This window comes from Schistocerca piceifrons, chromosome 1 (genome assembly GCF_021461385.2).
Source record: "Schistocerca piceifrons isolate TAMUIC-IGC-003096 chromosome 1, iqSchPice1.1, whole genome shotgun sequence".
NCBI classification, from domain to species: Eukaryota; Metazoa; Arthropoda; class Insecta; order Orthoptera; family Acrididae; genus Schistocerca; species Schistocerca piceifrons.
This window is the reverse complement of record NC_060138.1, coordinates 289,390,058-289,402,596: the sequence shown is the minus strand read 5'-3', so window position 1 is coordinate 289,402,596 and position 12,539 is coordinate 289,390,058. Positions and strand designations below refer to the sequence as shown.

Sequence of the window (12,539 nt, the reverse complement as noted above, 5' to 3'; positions counted from 1 at the left end):
CACGTGCTGTGACGTTTGCGCCACAATCTATCATTACGGTAGTATTCCTAGTAGCTTTGGTCAGTTAAGGTCATACCCACGTAATCTTTACGTTAGCTGTCTTGCGTACCAATCGGGCGCTACCTCGCAACTATCGCTTTCTTTGCGAGTGCGACCAGCGTCTTATCAGATTCCCCTAAAAACCGGAAGCGATGAACCGTCTACAAACTGAGTGAAGATACATAAACAGCCGCGTAACCTACGGAACATTTTTGTTCCACATAGTTATCCTCCCGTCTGTTACTTAAAGGTAAATAGTAGTCGCAACAAAATTGAAATTTTCAGTGTTTAAATCAGATTTTATTCGAAGATGGTTGATTTGTAACGTGAAACAGAGAGATGTTGTAGTAAAAACAATACAGGTTTATTATACAGCGTTAAAAAGGCTATTTCTTCAACAAAGAGTGAAATAAAAAACCACAAAACCAAAATATTTCGTCGAAGTTACATAAAACGTGTTTCTGCTACAAAAAACTTTCGCGTTTATCAGTAATAAGAGGAAACACTTACCTTTTATCATAACAAAGAACGTTCTATTGAATGCCAAATAACAACAATAATTATATATTTTTTGTGTTTGTGCTTGTAAACTGCACTTGCATCAAAAATAATGGCTTTGTTTGCATAAAAGCGCAGAAGTTGCACGATCAACTAATTTTTATTACTTATAAAATGAAATTATGTTGTGTAAGCCTATAAAATATAGAACAGACTAACACTGAATGATATACGCTTGTAATTATGTGCAAAAGAAACAACCAAACAGTTAAAAAAAGCAAAGAAATCGTCGGGTCCCAGTTTGTCTTACAAATTCATTCACGTTTCATTCTCTAACAATGCTACCAATACTACCTCTAATCCTACCACTTACTGCGTCATTTAAGCAGTGTACCAAGATTAGCGAACCGTAGTTTTGGTGGAGCACAACTCTATTACCGACTTTTGGATAATGCTGTATCTCTGAACCACAACCAGAACTCTAGTGACAAACTTTCAGAGATTGTTTCAGGATATCTTCTGATTATTTTGGTATAAGGTACGCACGGTCTCCGGTTGTTCGTTACAGAGGTATTCGTTTGACTTGTTGCTCCAGTAACTGTACTGCGCTGAAAAAAGTGCACAACAGTGCAAATGTCGACGGTAAGCGCAGCGTGTCTTGTTTCCATTCGCTCACTGTCTGTAAGGCCCTTTTTTTATCTCGTTGGCCTCAAGTTTGCATTCAGTATCGCTCGGTTCTGTGTAGCACTTTGTTTTCCGTCAGTGTCAGTTGTGCTTTAATAGTGATACACAGCGATACTATGGATAGGCTTATGGATGAAGAGTTGGCCGATGTGCACCTCCTGTATGCGTTCACTGAATTCAATGGAAGAATGACATAACGCCATTGCGCTGAGTTGTTCCCAAGCTGACGGTAACCTCATCACAGTAGTTTCTCGGACAGGCGGTAACTATATAACTCTGTTTTGTTGCGAAGATATTTTCAGCAAAGTTTATTGCGGTAACGAACCGAATAAATCGTAACAACGTTACCTATTACTCTTTAGTGAGGCGTTGAAAACCATGAGTCTCTTATACAAACGTACTCAGAAGGTATCTCCGAACAACCTCTGAAAGTTTGTCGGCGGAGGTCTGGTTCACCCTGCATATGCACAGCTTTTTTACGACAGTCGTCTTCCTGTCCTCAACTTCCTGAAGGGCCCTTGGATTCATTGCTTCCTTAACACATTGATCCATCTTGTAGGTGGTCTGTTTATTTGGACACCACTCAAATGTATGTATGAAGTGTTTCACAATTCATGTTACGCTCTTCTAGAGGTTGTAGACGGTAGATCAAGTTTGACAATGGAACACATGTCCGGAAATGTCGTCCAACGACGCTACGGAGCGCCGGCTCTTGTAATGTAGGTATTATACGGTGATCCCGTCGTGATATCACAAACTATCAAGGGTGATGGATACATGTATCAGGCTGACGTATGGCTCCCTGGATCTGAAACGAACGAGTCGAAATTTATTAGCGAAAATCATTCTGATACTCCTGGAAGTGTAATACAAGTACAGGTACTGCAGTTGCTAAGAATGTAGCGTAGGCAACTTCCAGAGATGGTGTAGTATGGACCAAGACAAGAAAAAAATGTGCAGTAAACACGGGCATGCCGTAAGAACTAAGAGCACTTGTTCATCTTCCCTAGTGTGAAACACATCTGCTCTGTTGAATAAGTGCTTATAGCTCGAAAGTATGCATTTTGGACCCCGTGTTTACTAGACAGTTTTTCTTGTTTTGGTCCGCACTCCCTCTTCTGAAAGTCGCGTGCCATACAGTCTTAACAACAACAGTATCTGTACATGTATTCCACTGCCAGAAGTAACAAAACGGTTTTCACTTATCACTTTCGACTCGTTTGTTTCCGAAGCAGATACCGTATGCGCCGGCACCTATAAATTTGAAACTTTATAGCGTCATTGGATGGTGTTTCCAGATATGGGTTCCTGTGTAAAACTTGATCTACTAAGTCCCCTCTACAACCTCTAGAAGCATCTCTGTAACAGCGCTACGGCTCCTTAACGTTTGTTTCAGTGCAGATGCACTAATTTTGTCCGAACTCCTCCGGGAATCAATAACTTGCGACTGCGGGACTAATGGACGAGGGACGATGCACTGCAGTGCGCGATGAGTTGAGAATTTGAGTTGGACGAAAATCGTGACCGATAGCCGAGGCGGTTAAGGCAACTGCCTTGGAGAAATGGAGCATTCAGCTTCCAGTCCCGGTCTGGCACAAATTTTCAACTTTCGACATTGCGTTACCTCAGTGCCCTGTGCTGCTGGAGGCCACGGATTCACACCCTTCCGTTTCCTATCCTCAATTTCACACAAATGTATGCACCAGCCGCGTCATCACTAGTGATGTCTGTTCTGTCGGACGTGTCCGGCAGAGCAGGTACCAATCAAATACATAGATTTCATATAATGCTTGTTGTGCCTGCCATTAAACTGTTAAAGGCTCTTCGGGTTTAGTCTCGTTATGAAGAAAATCAAACTGCAAGAGTGTAAAAGTACCAAGACGTTATCGAAATGTATTGGTTGAACCGCTCGTAATATCGATTACTGTACTCAAACTGGTTCACTTTAGTAGAACTAGCTAACAGTACAGTAGAACAGAATCTAAAATACGTGTAAAGGCCGCTATGCGCACGTTATCTGTTTCAGATTCTTTGGAGAGCGGAAAAGTCGACTAATGCTATATTCGCGTGAGTCATTAGGCGGTTGATTTCAGGCGTTTGAGGGGACATGTGCAAAGTCGTTTCGAGTTGTAATGAAACATTCTATGGTTTCAAACATTCTATGGTTTCAAACGTTCTATGGTTTCACGTTACATACCTGTATACCCGTAAAAGATTGTATGTGTCAGTTAAAAGCAGTTTTCCTTGAGATTCATTGAGGAAGGTTTAACAGCGAGCGGTGCGGGCATGATTCACAAGTGAGATCACCTCGAACTCTGAACACACGGTGTGACTCATCGTTCTCTGTAGTCAGTGACACTAGGATGAAGAAGACATACCTTGAAAGGACGGTGTACAGCCACTTCCAGATCACGGTGCCTGCTCTTATAGCGTCTCCACCTCAATGTTTATTCTATTTCCTATTGGCTTTGTAATTTTGTTTACTTATTCTAAGAAATGGACTGATTTGGTTCTTCCAGTGGGTACATATAATTAGCTTACCGTAAGGAGCACACGAGTACACCGTGTCTGGCGTGCGATCAGACATGTGACAGAAAAAGGATAATTACTTCGTGTAGTTTACGACAATGCGCGATCTCTTCGACTTGTGCGTGAGTGTTGTTGCTTTTTTCTTCAAATAGGTTAGTAGTCACAGAAAGTTGAGTAGACCAGGTCCGCTTTACCAATAACAGCAGAAGGCTGACTGGATCAGAATCCAAGCCGAATCAGTAAAATTTAAAGGGTCGGGTGTCGAACCCAGAATATTCGATTCAGCATCTATCAATGATAACATCAAACTATGAACAGTCTGAATGAAGAGAGGTCAGATCATGTCTGCTCATCTATCCAATGTGGCATTATTGAAGCGATGAAGGAATTTAAGACATTTACTCCTACACCGAGACCTACACCTTGTGACTAGCAATAAAGTACGTGGCAGATGATGTTTTGGTACGGGATATTAGTTTCTTTCAGATAGTCCCATACGGAAAGTAGAAAGAATAATTTCTTTAATATCTCTGCACAAACAATTACTAAACTAATTTTCGCGTTTACTGCCTGTGACTATTGACGGTGCTGTTCTTTGCAGATCGTCAGTTTCCCCTGTTAGTACGATCTGAAATGAATACACTTGACACGTATTTCGGTAAAGATTGTACTAGAGCATTGTAAGTAATCTCGTTCTTGCATGTTTAAGTCCAATTTCACTACTAATAAATTGAAACGCAGTATTTGATTCCATCACGGATGAGCACAAATTATCGTTACACTTCATTTTGGACTGATGGCCTCAGATGTTAAGTCCCATAGTGCTCAGAGCCATTTGAACCATTTGAACACTTCATATTCCCATACATTGTTACTCCTAGATATTTTTATAGCGGGATTGATTCCAGCTGTTACTGATTAATCCTACAGTCGAAGGGTACTACAGTTAGAGTTCATACTACGAAAGGTGCAGTCAATTGAAGTTAAAATTCAGGCTTTCTTGAACTACTACCAGTGTCCTCAGCGCAAAAAAAAAAAAAAAAAAAAAAAAAAAAAAAAAAAAAAAAAAAAAAAAAAAAAAAAAAAAATCTCACGGTGGAAGTGGTAATGAACCTAGAAAGCTTAAGCTTAGTTTAACATAGCTCATGTGGCGAAAGCTTTATATCTGTGGTTGCCATAGCCCGTAAACATTAATCAGCTAGGGATCTGGTAGTGAAATTTTACTTTCCTCTACGCTAACAACAAATCGTTAGTTTTTGCATCGGGTCAATACGTCGGCCATATTTCACTAGATGTTACCACAATATTTTATAGAGTAGCACTCCTTTATAGATAAGCATACCAACCCCAGATGATATTTCCAATACCAATTAATCTGTGCATCTGGTTAATATGTCGGCCATGTCCCACTAGATGTTACGACAATATTTTATCGAGTAACACTTGCTTACAGATAAGCTTGTCGCCTCAGAAATATCTCCAGCAGCAGTTAAAGTACCGCCTAAGTCTTTAAATATTATGAAGAGGTACTTCATGATGGCAGCTATGGCCGATAGTGAGGACGGGGAGGAGATACTCTGCTTCTTCTCTTCGCCGAAAACACGGGAGAATTTGTTGCTGATGAAAACAGCTGTGGACTAGAAGACGAAACGCCGGGCTGCAGTCAGGACACGCCACAGGGTCATTCCGTCTATAAATGTAGCTCTTGGCAGTCATGGACTGTGCGGCTGGTCCCGGCGGAGGTTCGAGTCCTCCCTCGGGCCTGCGTGTGTGTGTGTTTGCCCTTCGGATACTTTAGGTAAAGTAGTGTGTATGCTTAGGGACTGATGACCTTAGCTGTTAAGTCCCATAAGATTTCACACACATTTGAACATTTTTTTGTAGCCCTTGTCAAATACCTACACGCTACCTACTTCGCTGCCATCCCTTGTGGCGCCTCGGTGAAACGACAGTGTCGCCTTGAAGTGTGTATCGCTATGATCTACACGATACGTAAACAAGGCGAATGTAACTATCATTATAAATACTTATCTCCGTCTTTTCATTTGTCCCAAGCATTAGCTTCTTACTGAAACTGTTATAATTTGCGCAGAGACGTCCATACACAGAGTAAATTAGTAGGGACGTGAGCTAGGTAACCTGTTACGTCGGATAGACATAAAAAATTCAAAATGGCATAAAAGATCTGGGATATAACAACCAACCAACTAAACAAAATTATCAAGCAAAGCCAAGGGATCAAATTCTATAACGTATCAAGTTTTGTCATATATGGCCACATAAAGTGCTGCCGTTCAGTTCTACACTGAGGGGACAGAAGTCATGGGATACCAACTAATGCGTATCTGACCTCTTTCTTCCCGTCGTCGTCCAACAGCTCGACGTGGTATGGACTCAACAATATCGGTTCAGTTCGACGAGAGGACCCAGTGCCTTCCATGTAAACACAACCAGCTTGCTCAGCACCATGTTGACAACCGGGGTCCATGTCTTCGTGGGGTCTGCGCCACACTCGAACCCTACCACCAGCTCTTACCAACTGAAATCGGGACTCGTCTGACCAGGCCACGGTTTTCGAGTCGTCTCAAAATCAAAAACTCAACTGAGCGTCAGGAATCACATTAATTAACTGTCACACCAAGAAAACTTGACTGGGGTGTTTACTTCCCAAAACATTTTTTTTTTTATTTTCCTGGCAGATTAAATCTGTGTGCCGGACCGAGACTCGAACTGGGGACCTATGCCTTTCGCGGGCAAGTGCTCTACCATCTGAGCTACCCAAGCACGACTCGCGCCTCCTCCTCACAGCTTTACTTCCGCCAGTACCTCGTCTCCTACCTTCCAAACTTTACGAGTCTCGGTCCGGCGCACAGTTTTAATCTGCCAGGAAAGTTTCATATCAGCGCACATTCCGCTGCAGCGTGGAAATCGCGTTCTGGAATTTTTTTATTGTTCGTTTAGATTCCTTTAATTGAATAAAATGAACGGTTTCGGTTCACATGATTGATCATCAATTTTGACTTCTCGGTTACAAGAGTAAACCGTTCAAGTTAACAAAATTCAGTTTTATTTTTTTATCCTGCTAAGTAGCATGCAAATTTTGCTAGTAAGTTCGACGGATCTCTTTTGTAACCGATACAGTCAACTCTGATAATGATTGAAGTGTACCGAAACTGGTCATTATAAAAAAGTTATGGGCAAATAGATGACAACAAAAGATCTGTTCTGCGTCAAGTGATCTTCTCGCATCTGCTCCGAGCGTACTGTGCCAATATCTGCACTGTTTACTTTGCGAGTGGTTCACGTCTGTACGTGTCGTGCTGCAGGTTCCGAGAGCAGCCGGTGGAGGCGGAGGGCGGGGAGCAGCTGTCGGTGTGCACGCTGGTGTTCCCGCGCTCGGACACTGTCAACCTGTCGCTGTGCTTCACGGTGCCGGTGCTGATCGTAGCCTGCCTGCTCCCCATGGGCCTCCTCGTCTATCACTACCAGCGCATCTTCAACAAGCTGCTGGCCTCCCGCAGCCGCTGGGCCGTGCCGTGCGTCGCCAGCTCCGGCGGAGGCGGCGGGGGCGTCAACGTGGCACCCGACTGCGACTCGTCGGGCACTCCCACAGCCACCAACAATAACAACAACAATAACAACAACAGCGCGCAGGCGCTGCGGCGCGACAGCGACCTGAGCTTTGTGGGCAGCCTGATGATGCCGTGGGCGCGCAAGGTGTCGGGCGCGAGCCAGGCGTCGGGCGGCGGCGTGGGCGGGCACCAGGCGCGCGCCGGCTCGCTGTCGCAGCACGAGGAGCTGCGCCTCAGCAAGCACCTGCGCGTGGTGCGCGTGCTGCTGCTGAATGTGCTGGTCGTGCTGCTCATGTGGCTGCCCATCACCATCATGATGTTCCTCATCTACGTGGACGGCAGCCGCCCCAACGAGGACACCGCCTTCTTCCTGCGCTCCCACCACTTCGTATGGTCGCTGCTCGTCGCGCTGCTCAACACCGTGGTAAACCCGCTGCTGTACGGCGTCCTCTCCGAGAACTTCCGCGCCTGCTTCGCCAGGATGTGGCTGGGCGGCCGCGGCCGGCGCCGGCGGCAGCGCGAGCTGATGCGCGGCTGCGGGGGCGGCGGTGGCGGCGGCGGCTGCGGGGGCAGCAAGTCCAACGCCGCAGACGCCTTCGGCGGCATCGCCAACCGGACGCCCAGCAGCGGCCGCGCCAACGGCTACGTCACAGCGTCGGGTGCCAAGTTCGCCAAGAAGATGAGCGGCTGCAGCATCGGCTCGGTGCTGGAGCTGCCGAGCGGGCAGATGGTCTGAGTTTCGTGATGGTCGCACCGCTGGTGCAGCGTCTCCAACGCACTGTCGGCGGAATCTCCGAATTTGTCGCTCACTGTAGACGTGTCGGTAATAGCCGTCAGATAAAGGGCCTACCACGGAGGCTTTCTGCATAGAGGAGTTCTAAGCACGAACGAGGTGCAATTATCTTTTCAGTGGCCTCGCTTAGCTCAGGATATAGGCACTTTCCAACTGTGAAGCTGAAAGCCGCCTTCTCCATCTACGCAGTGACACAGCATAGCTCTGACTGCGCCAGCTATCTAGATTCTAGAGCTCTTAAGTTCTACGAAAAATAGGTGTAGCACAAGCAGGACATATTCTATGCTCCAAATGTATTGTGTTTGCGGCCACCTCGAATGAAATCTGTCATTCATTAATTGTGTCTGTAAGAGAGAAAGCAGGGAAAGAACAAATTTTTAATTGCTAGTCTCCGATAGACTGGAGCTCAAAAGAGGCAAATATCCAGATGAGATTTAAACCCGGCACAGAATTTGAATCTGACATTAATTTCGGTCGGATGTGCTCACATCTCACTTTCGTTCTTCCTAGTCGGGGAAAAATCTAAAACTTGGTTTATTGGAATTTTGTTTCTTCTTGCACAAACGTATTTGAAAATCATGTTGCACCAAGTTCCGGTTAAGAGTTACCAAAAAGTGGAGATATTGTTCCAGTTACGTGCGAGCCGGTCAGTTTCTCATTAAATCTTCAACGCTGGCATTGTCAACTTACAGCAACATCTACCGGCCTTTTACAACGTAAGCCGACACTACATGCTGCAATATAGATTTAATCAACTACTGTGCTGTTACATTTTCGCTGTACCGCACTTCAATTAACTGAGCTGTAAATACCAGAGAGAGAATCTGCGAGAAACGTGTCGTTGGAACGGCGAATAGTCTGAATTGAAATTCAGAATAAAATTATTCTCCACGGCAGAAAAGTGTTGTTGCTTGATGTAGAATCCGCCGAAGTTTCAGGCAGCCTCACAGCACATTATTACAAAGACGAAGGAATGAAAATTTCTATCAGATGTTGTGCGATAAGGCGAGGTTTAGTTCGCACTGTCACCACAAATCAAGGTTAAAAATCAACCGTAGTTGAAAAATGCGACTAAGAAGCAGCTCCGGAGTAATCTTACACAGCCCATATTGTTGAACGAATGTCACCGTATGACACCTGTTTATGGGAGAGTGCAGTAGAAAAGAATAAATTTACCAATTCGGCGTACAGAGTAAGTACTCAAGCCGCTATAATTACATTTGAGAGTGTCGGGTTTGATATCCATTTTCAGTTACCCAGATACATTCTGTGCTTTCCCTAAACCGTTTGAGGCAAATGATCGGATGGTTCCGTTAAACAGAGGCGGCAGATTCAATTCCCTGTGCTTTTCCAATTCGGGCTTGTCCTTTAACGAGACATACCTTGATGGGATACACAACCAGTTCAGCAGAAGCGTTGTTATAGGAGTTATCTGTAGGCCTGGATATTTGACTACGCGCTCCTGGCGCTTAGTTCCAGCCCTTCTGCCTTCGGCGCCGCCTCATACCGGCTTGTGATACTGACAGTGTCCACGGGTGTTCACTTCCGATGCCGCAACGCAAACGCGCGCAGAAGAGGTCCGATCGCCGGAGAGAGGAAGTGGAGAGCAAGAGCGTGCTGTCCCGACCTTCGTCGGCGCTGCGCGTCTATAATTAGCCGTTCTGTGGCTCTCTGCCGGACGAGAAGATGCCGTAAAACGGCGGGACGCCCACGACAACACAAGCGCCGCCGACTGGAGCGTCGGCTTACAGCTTAGGGAACGCTCGTTCTGCCGGTGCACGCGACAACTGGCGTGGCGGCAGAAGTGGCGACGCAGAAGACCAAAAATACCGGAGTCTTTTAGGCTCGCAGCCGCGCGGAAGGACACGCGCAGCTCGTCGCGGAGCGACCTCTGTGGCACTCGATAGAGCGCCACGCTGCAGGTGGCTTCAGTCCATTAAAGTCGCCCCGCGCTGAAAGTCACGTCACGTAACCTCAGCGGTCTCTTCTCTCTCCCGCCTCAACTACCAGAGGCCGCATTTACGACATGCATCCGTTGTTGCGCGCATGCGTAGCGAACTACACGCACCACCCCCGATACATATTTCTTGCAGGAATCTACGTGACATATTGCGTGTTTCTCATCTCTGCGGACACATTTTCTGCTGTCTTCATTGGACAAGGGGGAAACATTTCGAACAGGCCACTCCAGTGAAGTACTTTTCCTAATTTCCTGCGAGTGCTCTCAGAAGATAGGTGAAGCTGTACCACGTTAAAAAAAAAAAGAAAAAAGAAATTTTCGTTCTCATAGTGTGAGACAATGTTATCCTGAGTAATTACCACCCCACACAGAAAAGTATGACAATGCTTTCGCACAGGGGGTACTGTTGTGCCCTACTCATCACTAAAAGCCACAATTACAACGATGCAGAATCGTTTCGACAAAGTGCCAACTCTGTAAAAATGCAAGATTTATTGGCGCCGAGCATTCGTACAAGGCTTTTTCTCACTTTGGTATGATCGTAAATATTCAGCAAGAATCACGAAAAATCTCTGGATGTAATAGAACATGGCGTTCAACAATAACTCGATATTCAATACATCAAAAGTAGTTTACGTAATCGCACCTAACAATGTTCGATTTAACAGACCACACATGAAATATTATGTGAGGTGTTGCACATTATATTATGGTAGGACTGTAGTGGCACTGTTCCTCGTCGTGGGTGTACAATGCTCGAATTCCGTTTAACGGGCTCTAGAGCGCTTGGTGACGCTTTTAGTGTGAAACAGTTTCTTTACTGTAAAATACAACAGTTTTCCTAATACCAAGATTGGGGTGAATATTTCAGAGTAAAGTATCTCAGTTTCCTGCAACACAACAGTATTATAACTGCTTATTTAAGTTTTCTTGTGGACTGCAGTATACCAAAGAGATTCGTTACTACTTAAATTAGAGTATTTACAATGTTACCTGTATAGTTCTATCAATTACGTCGCAGAAGTCTGAATATATAGTCCACTGTGTATTCCATTGTCTACTATAATCACAAATATATATGAAAGAGTTTATCATACCTCTACACACTCAAGTAACTGTACGTACATATAATTGTATTTTATGTCAATTTTTATAATAAAATCCTGAAAAATATAGTTTTTTGTTACTTATGCATGCTATACTGCCTTTCCTGTACTCATAACTAAGACGATAAAAAATAAAAAAAAGTAGATAAGAACTTAGCCAGTGGGAGGTTATAAATGAGAGTAACAGTAGTGCCCAAATAATTTGAAAATAACACCGAGGAGATTGTGTCACCTGTGAAGCTGCTTCGTTTTCAGTACTTCGTTAGGCACATAACTTACAACAGCAAAGGAAATTTACACCTTTTGAAAAATATTTCAATGCAACTATACTTTTGGGTTACACAAACTGTGTTGATAAACTGTCCATCGCCGTAGCTGAGTGATCAGCGCGGCTTGTTACTACGCGGAGGACACGTTTGCGATTCCCGCCCGCGTCACAGATTTTATCCTCTCGGTGACGGGGTGTTGTGATGTCCTAATAGGTGTTTCGTCATCATCTACGTACAAGGCACCTAAGTGGTGTTAAATAGAAAGACTTGCACCAGGCGATCGAACAACATCAGATGAGATCTCACGGTGAAAAATGCCAAACGATCATTTCACTTTTTTTGTGAATAAATTATCACTTTTCAGAAATGTTTTTGAATCAGTAAAAGACGTTATCAACACACAAAAACATTCGACACTTAATTTTCTATGCAAATAAAGGAGGTCACTCCGTTTTTGCAGTCAATTTAAATCTAATTTCGAATGTAGTCACGTATAGAAAATTCTCCTTAATATTGTCCCTGGAAATACAAGAGAAATGTTTCCCAGCGGAGAGATTTCAACATTTCTTTCACAGGCTGACAATATGGTATTTTTAACGGACACATCGTTATTGTTCAAAAATGGTTCAAATGGCTCTGAGCACTATGGGACTCAACTGCTGAGGTCATTAGTCCCCTAGAACTTAGAACTAGCTAAACCTAACTAACCTAAGGACATCACAAACATCCATGCCCGAGGCAGGATTCGAACCTGCGACCGTAGCGGTCTTGCGGTTCCAGACTGCAGCGCCTTAAACCGCACGGCCACTTCGGCCGGCCATGGTTATTGTGTCTAATATACACAACCATTATTAATATAATTCAGCAGGAACTCTAAACTTATTTTGTGGAATTTTCTATTTTAATTCCTGTTCCCACTGATAAAAAAATGGTGAATAAATTTTAAAAAAATCGTACGAAATCTACTTGAAGTTTAAGTTGGAAATTCAAGTGATACTTTTCATTTATATCCCAGTTACAATTCATTTAACCTTCAGGTATTACAATATCAGGTTAATGTTAAACGCCTTTTAACGATCGTTTCTCGAA

General features: G+C 44.2%; 1 protein-coding gene across 1 annotated transcript in view; it reads left to right on the top strand.

Annotated features, from left to right (window-relative positions):
* LOC124788476 (neuropeptide FF receptor 2-like) overlaps positions 1 to 10,434 on the top strand; it is a 160,846-nt gene extending 150,412 nt beyond the window's left edge. The window contains exon 3 of the mRNA XM_047255750.1: positions 7,077 to 10,434. Within this exon, the coding sequence (XP_047111706.1) occupies positions 7,077 to 8,058 (982 nt within the window). The 3' untranslated portion in view covers positions 8,059 to 10,434. The remainder of the gene's footprint in view (positions 1 to 7,076) is intronic.
* The last annotated feature ends 2,105 nt before the right edge of the window (positions 10,435 to 12,539 follow it).